The following is a 23,247-nucleotide window of genomic DNA, read 5'->3' as shown; positions in this document are numbered from 1 at the left end:
ACTCAGGGCCTATGCACTGTCCCTTAGCTTTTTTGTTCAAGGCTAGTACTCTACTATTTGAACCACACCTTCACTTCCAGCTTTTTGGGTTTAATCGGAAATAAGCCTCATGGACTTTCCTGGACGTGGTGGCATCTAACCTGATACTCAGTCTCTTGAGTCACCGGGATTACAAGCATGAACCCCTGATGTCTAGCTCTATTATTGCTATCTTTATTGTTGAAACACTATAGTGATCCCAATTTATATCTTCTCAAACTTCACTCATAAATTTCTCATTCTCTTGATCTGTTTATCTTTTCTATATTTATTTTTGGTTTATTAAAATGTAGGTGTCTCTGAAAAAATATTTCTAAAATATTTTAATCTAAAATTGTTGGAGGGGCTGGGGATATGGCCTAGTGCTTGCCTTTGTATACATGAGGCCCTGGGTTCGATTCCCCAGCACCACATATATGGAAAACGGCCAGAAGTGGCGCTGTGGCTCAAATGGCAGAGTGCTAGCCTTGAGCAAGAAGAAGCCAGGGATGGTGCTCAGGCCCTGAGTCCAAGGCCCAGGACTGGCCACTAAAAAAAATAAAAAAATAAATAAAATTGTTGGAAAAACTTTCCCAAGTATTTAACATTGTAATTGGTTTTTTTTGTTTGTTTGTTTCTGTTTTTGTTTTTGTTTTGGCCAGTCCTGGGCCTTGGACTCAGGGCCTGAGCACCATCCCTGGCTTCTTCCCACTCAAGGCTAGCACTCTGCCACTTGAGCCACAGCGCCCCTTCTGGCCGTTTTCCATATATGTGGTGCTGGGGAATCGAACCCAGAGTTTCATGTGTAGGAGGCAAGCACTCTTGCCACTAGGCCATATTCCTAGCCCCTTAACCTTGTAATTGTTATGATATTTCTGCAAAGGGATGCTATCCTTCCTTCCTATCCATTTATTCATGAATTTGACAATGATTTATTAAACAAAGTACTAAGCAGACTTTATTACTTAATAGTATGAAGTACTAATGAGCAAATTTCTAATACAATCAAGGACAGGAAATTCAGTGGATGACTTTAAAGAATCATTTGAAGGGTATCATAATTTACATATTTCCTGAATGTACGAATAATATTATCTTCCCACACTTCAAGCAAAATATTCTGGAAGCAAGAAGGAAAGAAGGTTAAAAGCATTTCCATATTGATGAAAATAATTCTTCCTGTATATTTACCATCGTTTTTCTTATTGCCTTTTGAATCAATGTGAAAAAAATTCAAACTTTGTGGGCAATTCCCAATTGTCATTGATGCCAGAGAGGTGAAAACTATTATAAATGGAGATGTGCACTGGGTGAGAATTTAGAAATTAGACTAATTGACCCCTTGAGCTTCTTCCTCTATGACCCTATGATTTCAAATTCTAATAGAAAATTTATCAAGGAAAGAAAAACACTGAGTAGTTTAGTAGTCTTTGAATAGTACCTTGTATAATAGATACCCAGTTAGTGTGCAGAATGAATAATAAATGATTTAAAGAGACTTGAATTACTCTTTAAAATCCCTTTTAAAATTCTAAGAAGGTAAGGATAAATACTGTTAATGAACTAGCTAATGGGTGGGTAGCTAATGATTTTTAAGTATCCTTGACTCTGATTATATCTCTGGTTTTAGGAAAACAACCAGAATAGTTTTGAAAGATATATACCATTAGCAAAAGAGGCCATCTCCTCCATCTACCTCAGGAGATGGTTATGTACAATAGATCATATGTTCTGGATGATAGCTATGAAATGCTATAGAAATGCAATAGAAATGACAAGCATGGTGGTTTGTTTATATCACGCCATTGGCACTCCTTCTTGGGGCTCTGTTTTATAACTCTTAATGATGTGTACAATTTATTGGTTTAGGGAATGGTATGGTTGTTATGTAGATGACATCAGCTTTCATTGCTGTGGCAAAATTTCTGAAAAAAATCCACTTTAAAGGAGGCAAGGTTTATTTTTATTTCATGTTTTCATAAGTGGTCATCCATGGTCCACTTAGTCCAATTGGTTCCACTGGTTTGCACTTGAAGTGAGGCAGAATGTCATGGTGGGAAGCATGTGTGGAAGAGGAGACTGCTCACTTCATCACAGCCAGAAAGGGGAGGGCGGGGGGAGAGATTTCAAGGGAACATATCATCAATGACTTAATTCTAGAGCTGGGCCCCTCTGAACACTGCTGCATTAGTCTAAGCCTTCAGCACATGATCCCTTGAGAGACAATCTATATTCAACCATAATAAAAGAAAAAAAGTCCTGATTCAAAGGAAATACACAATATATTTAGGACTGAAATACTGTATCAGTAGCTTCATACAATATGTAAATATATAGCACTGTTAAATGAATATATTCTATATTATCTGTATACACACATACATCAGCCTATTTGTGTAAATCAATCAAGCAATCTATCACCTCATCTACCTATTCTGTGTGTCTTCTATGTATCTATCTTTATTTATCTACCTTCCACAAATCTGTCCATTTGTCTGTCATTCTCTTGAGAGGTGTTCGGATGTTAATAATTAGAACAGTAGAGACTATTGTACTCAAATTTGTCCCCTCCATCCTTTTATCACTTCTCATCTCTTCAACCAGGAGGACTGCCTGACCTCATCTTTGGCTGGTAGACTCTGGTTAAATGTATCTGTGGCTCAGGTCATTTATTCCTTAAAGGCCATGAATTCATACACTGTTGAATTCTCCTAACTGCAAATTTAAATTACTAGAAGTATCTAATTTCTTATTGTAAAACCAAATCTAAAAATATGAAAATGGAAATGCATAAATCTCTATCACTTTCAGGTATATTTCTCTTTATTATTTAATTATATAAGACATATCAACTTTTTCATTTGAAAAAATGAGGCCTAGAGAAAACAAAAGAACACAACAATATAAGCCTTCATACAGGAGAGCTGGGTTCATGGATTTTGAACTACTTGTTCTACTCTCTTTGAATGTTACTATGGACCACAGTGTTTTGACATAACAATATATCCACATGTATTTTCTTACAATAAAAATTTTAGTTTGCATAGTATTGGTGACATTATCACAGTTAGGAAAATTAATTCAGTTGATTTTTTCACACATAATAACATCTATGTGGAATTAAATCTTATATTTTCATTTTATTTATATTAAGCATATTATGTATATGTATATTATGCATAAATGTTATTTAATTTACTGCATCAAATACATTATTGAGTCATTTTTCTTTGATGTTTATATTTCTTTAGATTGTTAACTATTAGTTACTATTACCAATAACATTGAAATTATTTTTTCTCCCTGAAGAATTTTAAAGTGAATTATTTCTTGTTGAATGAAGTAGTTATTTTATTTCCTTCTAAAAGACTATTAGGAATATGCTTTAAAAAGTAGACTTTGATTTTTTAAGCTAATTAACTAATATATTTATTTTGTGGTGCGGGAAATTGGTGGTAGAGAACTAGGTAAGCACTTTACCACTATGCTCCTTCTCTTAGTTAGGGTTTTTGTTGGATAGAATGGAGTCTTAAGTTCTGGACATTGCTAAGACACTGGGATTTTACTTGAGTTCAAGTGACTTGGAACGAGATTTGGAAATGTCCATCCTATGTTCTTAATGTCCTACATTGGTAATAGTTATTATTTAGGAATAAGAATTGCGCCAGATGCCAATGGCTCATGTATGTAATCCTAGTGATTCAGGAGGCTGAGGTCTGAGGATCACAACTTAAAGCTAGCTTGTGCAGAAAAGTCTGTGAAACTCCTATTTCCGATTAAACATCAAAAAATTGGAAATGGAGCTTCGGCTCAAGTGGTAGAGCACTAACTAGCCTTGAGCAAAAATGCTCAGGGACAGCACCCAGATCCTGAGTTCAAACCCCAGGACCAGCATAAAGAAAAAGCAGAAAATTATACACTTTTTTTTCCTGTGAGGCTTCATTTCTTTAATTATCAATTTTTACGCAATAATTTATCATTGAATGTTTATCCTTACTATCCTTCAGAGTAGTCTTAAGATTGAAGATTTTAACAGGTGCTGATGGCTCAAACCTATAATCTTAGCTACTCAGGAGGCTGACACCTGGGGACCAAAGGCAGCCCAGGCAGGAAAGTTTATGAGACTCTTATCTCCACTTCATGAAACAAAGGTGAAGTGGAGTTGTGGTTCAAATGGTAAAGCGCCAGCCTTTATCACAAAAAATTAGGGACATTTCTCAGGCCCTGAGTTTAGACCCCAGTACTGTCATATACACACCGAAAAAGATTGAAGATCCTATACTGGAAGTATAAGAATTTATAAAGACTGAAAGACATTATTAACCTTAAAGATCAGCCTTGGCTTGAGATGTCCTCATGCCAAGTGAGTAGCTGACTTGACAAAGGTGTTTCCCTAGAGAGATGACAGGGTCTCCATTTGAATTCATCTTCTGACCTCCTCCTCCTGTCTCTGTGGAGCTACAGGCCTGGTCTTGTCCATGCTCATTGCTGTATATGCTTCCTTTCAGGATTTCGAGCACCTGAAGTTGCCAGAGGAAATGTCATTTACAATCAGCAGGCTGATGTGTACTCGTTTGGCCTGTTACTCTATGACATTTTGACAACTGGAGGTAGAATAGTAGAAGGTTTGAAGTTTCCAAGTGAGTTTGATGAATTAGCACTACAAGGAAAATTACCTGGTAAGTACCGTTTTATCTATAATAAATATTTTCCATAGCCAAGTGCTGGTGGCTCACTCATACCTGTAATCCTAGCTTCTCAGGAGCCTGATGAAGATCATAGTTCAAATCTAGCCTTAGCAGACAAATCTGAGAGACTCTTACCTCTGATTAACCAGCAAACACCAAAACTGGAGATGTAGCTCAAATGAGAGGGTGACATACTTGAGTGAAAAAGCTAAGCAAGAGGTAGAGGTTCTGAGTTCAGGCTCCAGTACCAGCATATACACATGCATGTACATACAAATAATTATATGTTAAATTTGTTTCTCAGCTTATCACATAGATATTCTTTTAAATTCTGTGTTACACTAATAATAATAACTTGAAAAATGGACCCATTTTAGGCTTCAAAATTCTAAAGTGAGTATTGATGGTTTGGGTGTGCTGTATTGAGAAGAATACTCAAGAAAGGAAAATTGCAGTTGAAACCCCAGCATTTAATCACTTTGAGTTCTCATAAAAGGTACTAAAACACTGGAGTGTTTCCCTTTCCTTGGAACAAAATGATTTACATGCAGGAATGGAAGTTTGAGTTCTAATAATTTATATAAATGAATATTCAAGAATTGGTAAATAAATATTTAATGAGTTCAAACCTCATTTGGAGTGGTTGCCACATGCACTCAAGAAATTGTAAGACTTGGTCATTCAACACTTGACTATTACTTTCCTTCCCAAAGTAGAATTTAAAGTTTATCTTCAGTACTTCTCTCACTCTCAGACTCCCTCCCCCTCACTCTCTTCCTCCTCTTCCCTTCCCTCCACCCCTCCCATCCCTGTCTCCCTCTCCTGTTCCCTCTTCCTCTTCCTCTCCCTCTCATTTCTTTTTTTCTTTATTCTGGTTTTCTTCTTCTTTTTTTTTTCTTCTTATTTATTGTCGAAGTGATGTACAGAGAGGTTACAGTATCATACATTAGGCCTTGGGTACATTTCTTGTACTGTTTGTTACCTCCTCCCTCCCTCCCCCTCCCCCCCATGAGTTGTTCAGTTGGTTTACACCAGACAGTTTTGCAAGTATTGCTTTTGTAATCTTTTGTCTTTTTATCCTTTGTCTCTCGATTTTTGCTATTCCCTTTCACTTTCCTAGTTCTAATACCAATATATACAGTTTCCAATGTACTCAGATAAGATACAGTGATAGTGTGGGTACTTTTTTGAGTGGCAGAGTGCTATCCTTGAGCAAGTAATGCCAATTGATAGTGTAAGGCCCTGAGTTCAACATCCTGAGGCTTGAATTCAGGGCCTTACACTATCAATTGGCATTACTTGCTCAACGATGGCACTCTGCCACTCAAACCATACTTCCACCTCCAGTTTTTTTGCTGGTTTAGTGGAGATAAGTATCTCATGAACGTTTCTGCCCAGGCTGGCTTCAACTGCAATCCTCAGATCTCAGCCTCCTGAGTAGCTGGGATTATAGAAGTGAGCCACCAGAACTGGACTCACCTGTTTCTTTTGAATATTTACATAGAAGTATAAATATTGTTTGAGCAGGAGTATTATGTCTATTTTAACTGTAAAAATGGAATGGAATTATCTTATTTTTCCCAGTTCATATTTGTGTTTTTAAATATATGACAAATAGGTCATGTTTTTGTTGTCTCTAGTGGAGATCAAATTATAAAAATTAATTTGTGATAAGTACATTTACAATAAATATAGATTACAAGAGAACAAGGTTTTCCTGTGTACTGTCTAGACTTCTAATATACATTGAAAGGAAGTGGAATAATTTTTTATTTGTTTAGCATACTGCTATGATGTTTTTAATGTTTTAGATCCGGTTAAAGAATATGGCTGTACCCCATGGCCTATGGTAGAGAAGCTAATTAAAAAATGTTTGAAAGAAAACCCTCAGGAAAGGCCTACTTCTGCCCAGGTATTCTTATGATCAAAATCTTTTAATATATTTTACAGAACATCATATATCGTAGATACATGTGAGTGTGTGTATATATGTAATCGAACACATATGTATTTACATATATATGTGTGTGTATATATTCTAATACCTAAATAAACATATACCCACATAGTATGAAGAATGTTCATGAGACAAAACTAATATCCTGGTACACAAACCAAAATTAGAGAATACCCCAGAAATGTTTGTATGTCTTTCTGTGATTACTATTAATATGTATGATTTCTCATCAGTGAAAAGCTTATCCACAGTTTAGTGCATTTGTGTGTGTGTGCACGTGTGTCAGTCCTAGGGTTTGAACTCAGGGCGTGAATGCTGTCCTTGAGCTTTTTTTTTTTTTTTTTTTTGCTCAAGGCTAGCATTCTACCATTTGAGCCACAACTCCACTTGTGGCTTTTTGAGCAGTTTATTGGAGATAAGAGTCTTTATAGCCTTTCCTGCCCAGGTTGGCTTTAAACTGCAATTCTCAGATCTCAGCCTCCCAAGTACGTAGGATTACAAGCATGAGCCACAGTGCCTGGCCTTAGTGAATTTTTTAAATTGAGTTCTTTACTTCTAAGTTATACAAGAAAAAGATATTTCAATGGTATACAAATTCTTTGCTGGTTATATATGTTGAAATTTTCTGAGATTGTATGGCTTGCCTTTAAAAAAAATTCCCAGAGGGACTAGTGGTATGGCTCAAATGATAGAGCACATGTGTAGTAAGTAAGGCCCTGAGTTCAAACTCCAGGACTATAAAACAAAAAATAAAACATCCAAGCCAGGCACATGGATTCACGCCTATAATACTAGCTACTCAGGATGCTGAGATCTGAGATCATAGTTTGAAGCTAGTAGAGGCAAGAAAGTCTAGAACTCTCATCTCCAATTAACCAGCAAAATGCCAGAAGTAGAGCTGTGGCTCAAGTGGTAGAGCACCAAGGTAATGGACATCTCTTAGGCCCTAAATTCAAGCCCTAGTATCAGCACAAAATGAAAAGGAAAAAAAAAAAAAACATTTACCCATTCATTTTGGGGTACTTTTTAATGAACAGCATTTTAAGATTTTAATATGAATAAATTCAATGACCTTTACTTTTCAGGGCTTATTTTAAGAAGCCATTTTTTCACAGAATTCACAAAAATCTGTACATTTGGTTTCTTCAAAAATTAAAAAAAATGCTTTTACATTTACTTTTTTTTTTTTTTGGCCAGTCCTGGGCCTTGGACTCAGGGCCTGAGCACTGTCCCTGGCTTCTTCCCGCTCAAGGCTAGCACTCTGCCACTTGAGCCACAGCGCCGTTTCTGGCCGTTTTCTGTATATGTGGTGCTGGGGAATCGAACCTAGGGCCTCGTGTATCCGAGGCAGGCACTCTTGCCACTAGGCTATATCCCCAGCCCTACATTTACATTTTTAATCTATCTAGAATTGATATTTTTATCTGGGTCCAGTTTCCCATTTCCATATGAAGAAACTAATTTTTCCAGCTTCCCTTATTGATTAGTTCCTGGCCTGCTGTAGCCAATGATAGGAGATAGACACCCCCCTACCCTTCCGGTGCACTGGGCAGCTTTCCAGTACTTCTTGTAGCTCTTGTAGTAATCCACTCTCCTTGCTTATTTTTCTCATGGTGGATAGTATTGGCTACTCTTGAGCTTAATTCTACACAAAATTTATATTCACTTGCATTTGTCTTAAGATGAACATATTATGCTTTGAATTTGATGTATACAAAATCTATGGACAACTGATGGGGGCAATAATACATTTATGATATTAAATCTAACTTCTTTTTTTCTTATGTTTATTTTTATTTTTTATTTTTGCTAATACTGGAGCTGGAACCAGTGCTTCCTTCACACTCTCCCTTAGCTTTTTCACTCAAGTCTGGCACTCTACCACTTAAGCCACATCTTCCCTTTCAGTTTTTTGCTCATTTTAATTGGAGATAAAAAATCTCATAAACTTTCCTGCTTGGGCTGGCTTTGAACTTCTGTCTTCTGGTCTTAGCATCCTGAGTAGTAGTTCTATATTTGACCTTTTTAAAGAAGAGATGTGTACACTTGACAAGTGATGTTTTGTTATCTTTTAACTTTCTTAGGTCTTTGACATTCTGAATTCAGCTGAGCTAATCTGTCTGATGAAACACATTTCAATATCAAAAAACATTATAGCTGAATGCATGGTTGCTACAAATTCTAACAGCAATAATGCAAGCATTTGGCTGGGCTGTGGGCACACAGACAAAGGCCAGCTCTCTTTTCTTGACTTAAACACTGAAGAACACACTACTGAGGTGAGTCAAAATACTCCTTTAAATTAGAATATCCTCAAGCGTATGCCATGTAAACATTACTTTGGAAGGAATCAAGGAAGAGCCAATATAGATGTGTTATTAACTTGACTTTACATTACAACAAGAGTATTCATATGAAATTAGTCTGTTTCATTTTCAAATACAAACAAATAAATAAGGTACATGTGTACCTTAATCCAGAGTGTCCAAACACAAAGCCCAAGATAATCCCATGCAAATGGTTTAAGGAAGCAAGAAGGTATAGAAGAAAAGCATAGCAAAAATGGGTATTGAGGAAGTTGACTCTTGTCTCTGCCCACACAGAGCTCTGCTGTGTAAATAGAACCACAGAATGTTCCCACCAGCAGGCAAAGGGAACTACCAGTTTTTCAAACTCACAAATCAGTCATTGGCTGCCATCTGCTCAGAGGCGGGAAGTGAATCTTCAGCTCAGGGAATTCTCTAGGGACCATAGCCCTGAGCTGTTGGTAGCCAACCCTCACAGGAGGTGGGAGAAGGATATGTCTGAAGAATCTGGAAGAAACTCTTATAAGATGGGTCAGTAAATTGTACTGGCAAATATTTAGACACATTTCTACACTTAGAAAGCAACCTATTAGCAGGGTACCAGTGGCTCACACCTGTAATCCTAGCTTCTCAGGAGGCTAAGATCCGAAGATTGTGGTTCCAAGCCAGCCTAGGCAGGAAAGTTCCTGTGAGACTCTTTTTTTCCCCAGAGCTGAAGACCGAACTCGAGGCCTTGCACTAGCCATGCGGGTACTTTCCCGCTGAGCTAAGTCCCCAGCCTCTGTGACACTTATCTCCAATTAATCACTCAAAAGCCACAAGCGGAGCTGTGTCTCCAAGTGAGCAAAAGGGCTCACGGTTAGTACCCAGTCCCTGAGTTCAGGCCTCACAACCCACCAAAAAAAAAAAAAAAAAAAAAAGTAATCTACAATGTTGACTTTTGCCTTGGAATAGAAATGTTGTGCCTAAACTTATGCTTAAGGTTAAACACACTCTCTCTCTTCTGTGTTTTCTATGCAATATGACTTGATTAGGTTTTTTTCAATTTTTTTAATAATTTTTAACTTTAGTTAAAATCAGTTCAAAATTAGTCTATTTATTTAACTCAGGGCCTGGGCACTGTCTCTTAGCTTTTTCTCTTAAATGGAGCCACAGCTCCATTTCTATTGGGATAAGAGTCTCACAGACTTTTTTCTAGGTCTGACTTCGAACTTGATCCTCAGATGTCAGCTGCCTGAGTACCTAGGATTACATGTGTGACACACATTTTTCCATTAGCTTTTCCACTAAAGAGGATTTAAAAAAAATGTTTTCTTTGTAGTCTTGGGTTTTGAACTCAAGGCCTTAAGTTTATTAGAGTAGGTATTTTGCCACTTGAGCCCACCCCTAGGCCTTTTTATTGTTATTTTTAAGAAGTTGTCCACAGGGCTTACAACTTCAGAATGCTTTTTAGGCAATGTCACCCCTTCCTTTGTTTCCCTCCATTTTTTCCCTCTCATTCTTCCTGGCAAGATCCATCACTAATTTTTTACATAGTACATATCTAATACAATGACTCCATTTATTTGCTTACCAGTTTCAGATGCATTCTAGATAGGAAAGCTTTACTTGTTAGGCAACTTATATAGTGTTGAAAATTCAGACAAATTGGCATTGTTTTCAAAAGCAAACATGCAAATGTAGTAAGAGTGACATAGATTGATAAGTCTATCTGAATTAAGTTCTAGTAAGTTAAACAAAAACTAAGCTTGTTAAATTGTGTTTTCTTTTCTCCACCAGGACGTTGAAGATAGTAGAATATTGTGCTTGGCCTTTGTGCATCTCTCTGCTGAGAAGGAGAACTGGATCGTGTCTGGGACACAGTCTGGTGTTCTCCTGGCCATCAATGCTGAAGACAGGACCAAGAGGCATACCCTGGAAAAGATGACTGATTCCATTACTTGCTTGTATTGTAACTGCTCCAAGCAGAGGTATGGCTGTCACTTAGTTGGGAGATCATAGGCCTTTGAGATGACTTAATAATGTGTAAAATGGTTGCTGTATCTACAGAAATGGCTCCTTTTTAAGATACTTCTCATTGGCTTACCTTTTTAAGAGAATTGGGAGAGAGAGGCTGCATTGCTGTTTTTTCTGTATCTAGATTTAGCTGAAACAATTATAAAACTAGTCAACTATTTGTTTTGGCTATCACCTCAACCATGACTCTGAGTCATTAAGTTATTAATAGATTTTATAAATTACTGGACCCTTGTCATTCTATTCTGATGAAATATTCCTAAATGGCAACATTTCAGTCATCAGATGGGAGTTGTAACATTTTGGGCAGGACCATTTTTTGGAGCCATTAACATTTTATCTCGGCTGGGTACTGGTGGCTCGTGACTGTAATCCTGGTTACTCTGGAGGTTGAGATCTGGGGACCACAGTTCAAAGCCAGCCTGGGAAGCAAAGTCCATGAGACTCCATTTAACTAGCAAAAACACTGAAAATGAAGTTATGAGCTACAGTTGTGGAAGGGTATTCAAAGATATTATGGATGATGGAATATTGTTCATGTGATTACCTGCCTTATCTAATTATCCCTTATTGAAGGTAGGCCTCTCCCTTTCCCCCTGAAACTGGAAATCAAATCAAGTCTTTCCTGAGGATTACATTTCAAAAAGATGGCTTCCAGTTGTTGAGGAAAGCTTTCCTATGTTCTAAAACTGGTTGTAGGTTGGGTAGAGTAAAGATTTACACTTCAGCCTGGAGTTGGTGGCTCCCTCCTATAATCCTAGCTACTCAGGAGATTGAGAGCTGTGCATCACAGTTCCAAGCCAGCCTGGGCAGAATAGTACATAAGATTCTTCTCTGTAATTAATCAGCAAAAAGTCAGAAGTGGAGTGTGGCCTAAGTGGTAGAATGCCTGTCAGAAGTGCAAAATCTAAGGGACAATGCTCTGGCTCTGTGTTCAATCCCCAGTACTGACTATATATATACATATATACATATGCCAGTTGCCAGAGGCTCACACCTGTAATTCTTACTCAGGAGGCTGAAATCTGAGGATCATGATTCAAAGCCAGCCTGGGAAAGAAAGTCTGTGAGATTCTTCTCCATTTAACTAAGCAAAAAAGCCAGAAGTGGACCTGTGGTTCAAGTGGTAGAGCACCAGCTTCGCCTTGAGCACCTAGACCCAGAGTTTAAGCCCCAAGATGCCTCCCACCTAAAAAAAAAGAAGATTTACACTTCAAAGGAACAGAGAAGTAATTTATAATACAAAGTTTTGAGAAGTCAGTGCTTTAAGAAAAGGAAAGTTTACAGTCAGACATGTGACCTTTATTCAAGCTGGGGAGAAGCAGAATGTCTTCTTAGTCAACATAAATGTTCTTCTTTAAACCATTTTCATTTCTTTTCTTTTAGCAAGCAGAAAAATTTTCTTTTGGTGGGAACTGCTAATGGTAACTTAGCAGTTTTTGAAGATAAAGCTGTTAAGGTAAATGTCACATACATTCCTTATACTTTTTAAATTTTAAACATGGATTTCATATGTCTTATGTAACTTGAGTGTAACTATCAACTCCTAGGTAAGTAATGAGGATCAAACATGCTTCTTCATGTTTCTATTGCTTCATAAAATTTCAAACATAGTAAATAATTGAAAGAAACTGTTTACCAATATATTTTATAGGAATGAGCTGATATAACATAATAACTGAGGGCTAATTTATAATGTTAGGTGTGGTTACAATTTATATAAGTGAAGCAGGTTATTTCTATACACATACCATGGGAAAAAACAATGACAAAGAGTCCCTAAATTTGTAATCTGGCTTAAGGTGGCCCTGGGTTCAAGTCCTAGCAAAAGATACAAATAAGTACACGTGCTCCACAAATAAATATGACATGCCATTAAATTTTCTTTAATATTGAAGAAGTCATCTAACATTCTGTTCTTTACTTTCCTATTTAGTCATTGCAGTGTTTATTCTTCTATCCATTCATTCATCTGTGGATCCATTCCTACCCATTTATAGCTTTTTTTTTCTTTTTGTACTGGTCCTGGGGCTTGAAGTCAGAGCCAGGGTGCTGTTGCCTATCTTTTTTGCTCCAGGCTAGTGCTCTACCACTTGAGCCACAGCTCCACTTCTAGCTTTGTGGTGGTTACTTGGAGATAAGAGTTGCATGGACTTTCATGCCTGGGCTGGTTTTAAAACACAATTCTCAGATCTTACTTAGCCTCTTAAGTAGCTGGGACTACAAGCATCAGGCACTAGAGCCGAGCTCCCATTCCTAACTTTGGATTGGACACCAAATGTCTGCTGAGACCCAGAATTAGAGTCTAATCACTAGGTTATTTTTGGTACATTTTTTTGGCATGAAGTGACCCATTAACTATAAGGATTACATTTTGAATACTATGTTCATTAAACCCTGTTTTCATAGGCACTCTGAACAGCATTTTGAAATTTTATTTTAATATCTCTAATCATTTAATATGGAAAGTAGCTGAAGAGGTCACAAAACATTATAGTTTGATTGTGGGTGCACTGATCCTCTAGCCACTGGTTGTGTTTTCTCTTTGTTGCTGCAGTGTAAAGGAGCGGCTCCCTTGAAGACCCTGAGCCTGGGAGATGCAAGCACTCCACTTATGTGCTTGAGTGAATCCATGAATTCCTCTGAGAAACACATCATGTGGGGAGGATGTGGCACAAAGGTTTTCTCATTCTCTAATGACTTCTCCATTCAGAAGCTCATTGAGACAAGGACAAACCAGCTGTAGGTTACTTTCTTTCTGAGAAACTTCTTTACCTTGTGCTTGTTCTTTGTTTTTCAAATGATGGTTCTATTCAAGGATCATACCGAGGGTATTGAAATTTGACATATTGTTTTATGTGTGCCATGTGTCTTGATCAGTTGATGCCTCCATCACTCTGCCCCCTCTTGCCTACACCTGACCCTACCAATGCCATCAAGTTTCCTAGTTCCATTTCCACCTGTGTCTATTGAGTCTGTGACTGTATTCACCACATTTCCTCTTCTCCATTCATCTACCCCTCCTTCCAATAACTCCACTGTACAGTCAGGACATGTTTTAGCTTCCTCTCCTAAACTGTCTCTTCATTGTTTGATAGTGTTCCACCATGGAATCTCACTCCTCCATACATTGAATAAAGTCAGTCTGTTTCTCTGTGCATATGACCCTGTATGTGTTTACATACATGTTTATGTTTTTTTTTTAATCCCTCACATCTCTCTCATGTCTCCCAACCCCACCCATCCCAGTTTACCTGGTTCCATTTTCACATCTGTGCATTAAATATTATGGCTGCATTTTCCCACCCTTCTTTTCTTCATTCATCATCTTGGGGCTCAAACTTAGGGCCTGGGCACTGTCCCTGAGCCTCTTTGTACTCAAGGCTAGCACTCTACCACTTGAGCTACAGCACTTCATCTGGCTTTTTCAGAGTAGATAATTGGAGATAAGACTTTCCTTCCCAGCTTTGAACCACAATCCTCAAATCTCAGCCTTCTGAGTAGCTAGGATTACATGTGCAAGCCACTAGCTCCCAGCTCTGACAGATTCTTATTTCCAAATAACCAGCAAAAAAACAGAAATGGAAGTGTAGTTCAAGTGATAGAGCACCAGCTTTGGGCAAGAAAGCTAACTAAGCAACAGCTCATGGGCCTGAGTTCAAGCCCCAGTACTAACAAGAACACAAAACAAAAACAAACAGCCCACTACTGAATTGATGCTGTCCTTAAGAAATTACACTTACAGTCTAGTAGTGAATGTGTCTAATAGTCTTCTATTTTCATTAAAAAAAAATCCTATAAGTGGATAAGATCACAGCTATCCTAGTGGGAAAGGAACTGGTTGGTCCAATTTCTAGGTCAAGGAAGAACATCTAAAGAAGCTGACACTTAGGTTATGCCTCAAAGGCTAAGAACTCAGCAAATAGATGAGGCCTATATCCATTAGTTAATGTGTACAGCTCCAAATGTCTTTAATTCAAAGACAGAGAATTAAAAATTCCCATTATTGTCTTTTATTTTTCAAATAGAAGATATGGGAACCATTGTACTTTCTCATTATGTTTGGGTGGTGGAATTTTATTTTACCCCCTCATGACTTGGCAGACTTATATTCATGCGAAGATACCCTATTTAATTGTTTCATAATTCTAGATGTCAGTGGCACTCTTAGTTTTCCAAACATTCATGACAAAGATTTTATGATGTTATTCCAAAGATACAGATATAATGTTATTCACATAAAAGTTAAATACAGCATAACATTGTATAAAGAATCAGGTGATAGGCTGGGCACTGGTGGCTCATGCCTATAATCCTAGCTACTACGTGGGCTGAGATCTGAAAATCACAGCTTGACCCAGGTCAGCCAGACAAACCTGAGAGACTCTTGTCTCCAATTAACTGACAAAAACTTAAAAATGGAGCTGTGGCTTAAATGGGAGCATTCCAGCCATAATAAAAAAAAAAGCAGAACTGGAGAATATTAGACCTTGAGTTCAAGACCCAGTGATAGCACAAAGAAACAAACAAAAGCAGATAAAAGCCAGGCACTGTGACTCACACCTGTTAATTCTAGCTAGTTGGCAGGCCAAGATAGGGAAGATTGTGGTTTGAGGTTATCTTGGACAAAAGCAACCAGCAAAACTCCTTTTCAACCAATAGGTGAGTATGGCTGCAGGTGCCTGTCATCCCAGATATATGGGAAGCTAACATTGGAAAGATCTTGGTTCTGGGCAAGCCCTAGTAAAACAGTTTGAAAGACCCCATCTCAACAGGAGAAGCTGGGCATGGCTCATTGCTCCTGTCATCCCAGCCACAACAAGAAACATAAATAGGATTTAGGTCTAGGTGTGGGCAAAGAGAGAGATCCTATCTCAAAATAGCTAGTTTTGAAAAGGTTTGGAGGTGTGGTGCAAAGGTAGAACTCCTGTCTAACAATCCTAGTTTAAAAAAAAAGAATCAGATAGAATTAAAATTAGAACTCAACTCCAAAATAAACACTAGCTATGATCTTTATTACTATCATCAAGAGGAACTAACATAGAGTAGCCCAAAGTAAATAAATAACAGTTATATATTCAATTGAGATTGCTTTGAATAGGAAACAATTGCACAAAGGACAGTTTTTTTTTTAAATCAGTGCCAATGTTTTATATGTTTAAGACCTAGTATAAGGTTCTGTTGTAGGTACTGTGTGTGTATGTGTGTGTGTGTGTGTGTGTGTGTGTACACCAGTACTTGGTCTTAAACTCTACTACTCACACTCTTAGCTTTTTCTTTAAAGGTTAGTGCTATACTGCTTGAGTCAAACCTCCATTTTTGGCTTTTTTTTCTTCAAAATTTTATTATCAAACTGATGTACAGAAAGGTTACAGTTTCATACGTTAGGCACTGGATACATTTCTTGTACAGTTTGTTACCTTGTCCCTCATACCCCGCTCTCTCCTCCCCCTTTCCCTTCCCCCCCCCCCCACGGAGGTGTTCAGTTCACTTACACCAAACAGTTCTGCAAGTATTGCTTTTGTAGTTGTTTGTGTTTTTTTACCCTGTGTCTCTCAAATTTGGTATTCCCTTTCAATTTCCTACTTCCAATACCAGTATACACGGTTTCCAATATACTCAGATAAGATTACAGAGATAGTGTAGGTACAACCACAGGAAGGTGATACAAGAACATCATCAATAATAGAAGCTACAGATACACATAGGACGTTGAAAGTAGTTACAACTGTTTCCATAACATGGAGGTCATTTCACTTAGCATCATCTTATGTGTTCATAAGGGTATAGCTATTGGGCCTTGTGATGCTCTGCTATGACTTGCCTAAACCTGTACTAATTATTCCCAATAAGGGAGACCATAGAGTCCATGTTTCTTTGGGTCTGGCTCACTTCACTTAGTATAATTTTTTCCAAGTCCTTCCATTTCCTTACAAATGGGACAATGTAATTCTTTCTGATAGAGGCATAAAATTCCATTGTGTATATGTACCACATTTTCCTGATCCATTCGTCTACTGAGGGGCATCTGGGCTGGTTCCAGATTCTCGCTATGACAAATTGTGCTGCGATGAACATTGTTGTGCTGGTGGCATTACTGTGATTTTTTTTGTGGTCTTTTGGATAGATACCCAAAAGTGGGGCTGCTGGGTCATAGGGGAGTTCTATGTTTAGCCTTCTGGGGAATCTCCATACTGCTTGCCAGAGTGGCTGAACCAGTTTACATTCCCACCAACAATGAAGTAGGGTTCCCTTTTGGCCACATCTCCTCCAACAATTGTTATTGTTAGTTTTCTTGATATATGACATTCTTACTGGGGTGAGATGGAATCTCAATGTTGTTTTGATTTTCATTTCTTTTATGGTCAGTGATGTAGAGCATTTTTTCATATGTCTCTTGGCCATTCTCATTTCCTCATCATAGAAGTCTCTTTGTAAGTCTTTAGCCCACTTGAGGAGGGGGCTATTGGTTCTTTGCGGTTTTGTTTTGGAAAAAGGCAATTTTTTTAGTTCTGCATATATTTTAGAGATGAGGCCTTTGTCTGTTGAATGTCCGGTAAAGATCTTCTCCCAGTCTGTGGGCTTTCTGTTTATCTTGGCTTTTTGTTGGTTAATTGAAGATAGGAATTTCTCAGAGTTGTCTGCCTAGGCTGGCTTCAAACTGAGGTTCTCAGATTTCAGGTGTGTCTCACCAGTGCCCAGCATTACTGACATGGTTTTTTTCCTCTCTAGGTTTTCCTATGCAGCTTTCAGTGATTTGAACATCATAGCAGTTGCTGTGGACACAGTGCTCTATATCGCAAAGAAAAACAGCCCTGTCGTGGAAGTGTGGGACAAGAAAACAGAAAAACTCTGTGAACTAATAGACTGCGTGCAGTTTTTAAAGTAAATTCCTTGTTTATTTTATATGTGCAAGAGATGTCTTTACAAGTCAGGTTGCATTAAAAGAAGACCTGTGGCTTGCTGTTCCTGTAGCTTCTAAATATTTTTTAAACAAAATTCAAGAACAGTGTCATTTAATACTAGTCAGCATCATCTTTTGGCATCCTGCTAATTTTTTGGTGGGGGGAAATGAAAGAATCAGCATGAAATACACTCGATTTCTTCATGATATGACAAAAATATGCTCAAATGAAAAAAATACTGTTATAAATTGCTTCACTGACTTGTGTGTTATACATGTAGTTATATTATACTGTTAAATTTTTTATTTAATTTTATTGTCAAGGAAACATATAGAGGGGTTACAATTACATACATAAGTATTAAATGTTAATACTTAAGATTAAATTATGAGCCAGTGCTGATGGCTCATGCCTGTAATCCTACCTGCTCAGGAGGCTGAGATCTGAGGATCAAGGTTCAAAGCCAGCCAAAGTAAAACAGTCTGTGAGATTCTTATCTCCAAGTAACCAGTTAAAAAAGCCAGACATGGAACTGTGGTTCAAGTGATAAGAGTACCAGCCTGATTCAAAAAGTTAAACAAAAGCTTGAGGCCTTGAGTTTCAGCCCAGTACTGACACATAGATTTTATTTTTTTAGAGATTACTTAAGGTATACAGGAAGATGCATGTAAGCTATCTGCCAGTACTGGGTTTTTTTACATAAGGAATTTGAGATTTTGGGAACTGCAGTGGGGGCTTAGGTCTTGGAACCAATACCCCTCTGTATTAATGCATGTTTAATGCCCTGTGTTCATAATTTAAGATGTTAATACACCTGAGTATGTATAAGCACTTATTCTAGTCTAGTTGATGATGCTTTTAATGCATGCTTTCTTTATGGTTCTAGGGAAGTCGTGGTAAAAATAAACAAGGAATCAAAGCACAGGCTGTGCTATGCCGGGAGAGTAAAGGCACTCTGCCTTCAGAAGAACACGGCTCTCTGGATAGGAACTGGAGGGGGCCATATTTTACTCCTGGATCTTTCCACTCGGCGAATCATACGGATAATTAACAACTTCTGCGATTCTGTTAGACTCATGGTGACAGCACAATTAGGCAAGTTTCATTCCTTTAGATTGTTTTAGTATCTTTAAAACTGTAAAATATGGGGGCTGGGGATATGGCCTAGTGGCAAGAGTGCTTGCCTCCTATACATGAAGCTTCGGTTTGATTCCCCAGCACCACATATATGGAAAACGGCCAGAAGGGGCGCTGTGGCTCAGGTGGCAGAGTGCTAGCCTTGAGCGGGAAGAAGCCAGGGACAGTGCTCAGGCCCTGAGTCCAAAGCCCAGGACTGGCCCCCCCAAAAACAACAACAACAACAACAACAAAAACAAACCAAACTGTAAAATATGTATTACTTCTTGAAAAAGAAAACCTTAAAGTTTCCATCTCCACTGTTATTTGTTGTGTCTTAGAAGTTTCCATAAGGAGACATAATACTTGGATATTTAAAAAAAAATATTAAAGACATATTTAACCATATAGATACCCCACAAGAGAAGCAAATCACTATAGCTGAGCCAAGAAATGTAAAACTTCATCTATGTGGGTGTGTGCACACGTGAGCACATGCTAGTCCTGGGGACTTGAACTTGGGGTCTTGTCTTCTTGCTTGGCTTTTTTGCCAAGCTGGCACTTTTACCACTGGTGCCACAGCTCTGCTTCCAGCTTTTTGGTGGTTAATTGTAGGTAAGAGTCTCATGGATTTTCCTGCTGGGCTGTCTTTGAACCATACTCCTTGGATCTTAATCTCCTGATTAGCTGGGATTACAGGCATAAGATACCAGTGCCTGGCTGCTCTTATCCTTTATATCTAAGGCAAAAGTGGAAAATATGTGATATTGAGTATATTTTACTTTTTCATCCAAGAACTAAAAGCAAATGTTTATTTTGTGCATCGTCAAGCTTTCCACATCTTTTAAATAATTTTCTTTGATACGAGTCTCACAGTCTCCTGAGTAGCTAGGGTTACAGGCATGAGCCACCAAGGTCCAACTATAACTGACTTTAAAGAAAAAAAAATTGTGTGTGTGTGTGTGTGTGTGTGTGTGTGTGTGTGTGTGTGTGTGTTGAATTGAGTGAGATAGGCATATCTTTCAGAATTTTTTGAGGATGGAAAAATGGTGTCATGACTATATCAGAAAAAATCAGAAATGATCATAATGATCACTTAGTTTATGCCACCAAAGGGGGAAAAAGAAGAACGTATTTATTTAGTATTTATTTAGATTAGGCTATATTGCATGGTCTTCTTAGTTGTCTACAGCAAATAGAAAACGGGACAGTTTGGCTCACCTAGCAAAGTGAGCTGCTTTAACAGAGTGGGTTAGAAAGTAGTGAAGTAAAAGACTCATGGTAATTCACAATTCTCCCCAGACATGGACTGGTGTGTGAGGTGCCCAGATCAGCAGGCTATCGAAAGCACCGCCTCCCACAAGCTTTCTGTTTTATGAGGACCCCTTGGGGGTGCCTTTTGCCTACCTGGCTCTGTGCTCCTCTGCCTTTTGTGGGATCTCTGAAGCATCAGGACACTCTTGTCAAGGCCAATATGAGAGTTGCAGCTGCATCTTGGTCATGTCCCTCACTTGCTACTTTCTATGTTCCTTCTTATTCATTGGACATGCCAATTGACGTGTGTGTGTGTGTGTGTGTGTGTGTGTGTGTGTGTGTGTCTGTAAGTACTGGGCTTGAATCCTAGACCTGGACACTATCCTTTAGCTTTCCCACCCAAGATTAAAACATAAGCATTGAAACAAAGAGTATTATAAGTTTTCTTTCAAAAAAAAAAAAAGTTGGTCTTCTTGAAGAATATTTTATTCAATGCAATGGAAATAGCACCTAAAAAACAGGATTATAAATTCAGTACCTAAATATTTGTGTCTTAAAATAGACAGGGACAACTATACTTTTTTCCATCCAGTTGAATATTTGGTTTTAACAGTAAGCTCTTATATTTTTGTCTTGCTAAAGGAAGTCTTAAAAATATCATGGTGGTTTTGGGGTACAAACGGAAAAGTACAGAAGGTACACAACAACAAAAAGGTAATATTGAAGAGGGTACTGTATTCAAGTGCACTGACAGAGAAGACCACATGCTATGTTTTCTAAATTTACTGAAATTTTACTTTCAGTGTTTTTGTTTTTGTTTTTTGCTAGTTCTAGGCTTGAACTCAGGGCCCTATGCTCTTGCTTGGCTTTTTTTACTCCAGCTGGCTCTCTACCACTCTAATCGCAGGTCCACTTCTGGATTTTTGCTGATTAATTGGACATAAGAATCTTATGGACTTTTCTTCTATGGCTGGCCTTGAACCATGATCCTCAAATCTCAGTCTCCTGAGTAGCCAGGATTATAGGCATGAGCCACAACCCCTTACTATTTTCAGTGTTTTATTTTATTATTTTATTTATTAATTTTTCCTTTTAAAAATTGTTATTATAATAGTAGTATACAGAAGGGTTATAGTTACATAAATCAGGTAATGAGTGTATTTCTTTTTGGACAGTCTAACCCCTTCCATTGCTCTTTCCCAGTTTTTCCAATATTTTAATTGGTAGTTCTTTACAGCTGAATAATTGGCATAATTTTCAAAATTAAGTCTCAATGATTTAGGAGTATTAAATACTTTTTCAGATGTGTTAGATACAACAGCCACTGTAAAATGAGAAGTATCTATAATTTAAATTAAATGTGAATATTTTTCCTTATAACTTACCTATATTCATATGAAGTTTAATGTTGTACACCATTTGAAATGGCTCCATTTCTTTCAGTAAATGAAATGGCAGAGTATGAAATTTCCACTCTCTTCTTTAAATTCGGTAGTTTCTATAATGTTAATCTTTTCCAGAATTGCTTTTTATATAAATGCTAAAAGTTAAGTTACATTAGTTATAACTTAGTTATGTCTGTGTGAATTTCTCAAATCAGCTAAATATAAATAATCGAAAGAAATGAAAATGTGTTCTTAGTGGATCTTTGAAATTTAATTTCATTTTTTTCTTTCTAGAAATACAATCTTGCTTGTCTATTTGGGATATCAATCTTCCACATGAAGTGCAAAATTTGGAAAAACACATTGAAGTGAGGAAAGAATTAGCTGAAAAAATGAGAAAAACATCCATTGAATAGAAGGGGATCAGAAATCTCAGACTTTGCATGGGAAAATGGTTATTTTGTAAATATGTATTTTAAAATGTTTACATTTGAAAAGGGCACTTCCACTTTTTGAGATGACTCATGTGTATATGAAGGAATGTTTATATGTTATATTTTTAATTTAAATATATGTAAAATAGTGACAAGTAAAAGTATGTTTTATAGAACTTTAAGATACAATGTTATATTTCCTATATACCTTAGTTTGGCAGGTTAATTCAAAGAAATATATTGGAGGACTTAATTGAAATACTCAGACTAAAGTAGAAAAAGTCATTTGCTTTTGTTTTGCTATCTGTATGCAAGGTAAACTTTGTTTAAGGTTCTTGCTTAAGGTCAGATTGTTGCTTATTTCCCTTTCTTGAAGTTTTCCAGAGTAGATTAAAAGTAATTGGGCAATTTTCTGAGTAACACATTCTTTGTTAGCTTTCTTATAGTATTGCACTATGATATAGGACTATGAGTTGTCAAGTGGATTTTTATGAATAAAGCTCTCTATTGGGACATACTTTTCTTTGTGACTGATGTGAACAATGCATCTCATATAACTTCATCTAAAAGAAAATTAAAACTACCATTCAGGGGCTGAGAAAGTGGCTTAGTGGTAGAGTGCTTGCCTGGCATGCATGAAGCCCTGGGTTTGATTCCTCAGCACCACATATACAGAAAGAGCCAGAAGTGGTGCTGTGGCTCAAGTAGTAGAGCACTAGCCTTGACCAAAAAGAAGCCAGGGACAGTGCTCAGACACTGAGTCCAAGCCCCAGGATGGGCCAACAAACAAACAACAACAAAAAAGAAACCCCCAAAACCCAACAACAACAACAACAAAAAAAACAAACCCACTACTAATCAGAAAATACAAAATCCAGGAAATGTTCAGTCACTCTTTTCCTAGTTTTTCTATTTTATGTTTAAATATGGACACCCTGAGATTTGTATAAGTAAAACATTCAGTCACGTGATATATTTTTGGAAGCTGTGTGTGTGTGTGTGTCTGTGTGCTGGTATGCTTGTGCTTGGCTTTTTTTCACTTAAAGCAGGTCGGATATCACTTGAGCCATACTTTCAGCTTTTGGGTGGTTAATTGGAGATAAGAGTCTCATGGACTTTCCTGCCCATGCTAGCTTTGAACTGCAATCTTCAGATCTCAGCCTCCTGA

General features: G+C 37.6%; 1 protein-coding gene across 9 annotated transcripts in view; it reads left to right on the top strand.

Moving 5' to 3' along the window:
• The window catches only part of Lrrk2 (leucine rich repeat kinase 2), a 137,995-nt gene extending 115,403 nt beyond the window's left edge, over positions 1–22,592 (top strand). For 7 of the 9 annotated variants that reach the window (XM_048366378.1, XM_048366363.1, XM_048366395.1 and 4 more), the window contains 11 exons: positions 4,527–4,697; positions 6,518–6,618; positions 8,748–8,942; positions 9,648–9,657; positions 10,759–10,939; positions 12,372–12,444; positions 13,543–13,727; positions 17,718–17,870; positions 18,777–18,985; positions 20,903–20,974; positions 21,940–22,592. In XM_048366378.1, coding sequence (XP_048222335.1) covers positions 4,527–4,697; positions 6,518–6,618; positions 8,748–8,942; positions 9,648–9,657; positions 10,759–10,939; positions 12,372–12,444; positions 13,543–13,727; positions 17,718–17,870; positions 18,777–18,985; positions 20,903–20,974; positions 21,940–22,061 — 1,472 coding nt within the window. In that variant the 3' untranslated portion in view covers positions 22,062–22,592. Of the gene's footprint in view, positions 1–4,526; positions 4,698–6,517; positions 6,625–8,747; positions 8,943–9,647; positions 9,658–10,748; positions 10,940–12,371; positions 12,445–13,542; positions 13,728–17,717; positions 17,871–18,776; positions 18,986–20,902; positions 20,975–21,939 lie in introns of those variants that run through there. The other 2 variants (XM_048366345.1, XM_048366411.1) reach the window with 2 other exon arrangements.
• The last annotated feature ends 655 nt before the right edge of the window (positions 22,593–23,247 follow it).

The sequence above is a fragment of the Perognathus longimembris genome, chromosome 1 (assembly GCF_023159225.1).
Source record: "Perognathus longimembris pacificus isolate PPM17 chromosome 1, ASM2315922v1, whole genome shotgun sequence".
Classification (NCBI taxonomy): domain Eukaryota; kingdom Metazoa; phylum Chordata; class Mammalia; order Rodentia; family Heteromyidae; genus Perognathus; species Perognathus longimembris.
The sequence above is the reverse complement of the archived record's forward strand: the minus strand, read 5'-3'. Positions and strand labels throughout refer to the sequence as shown.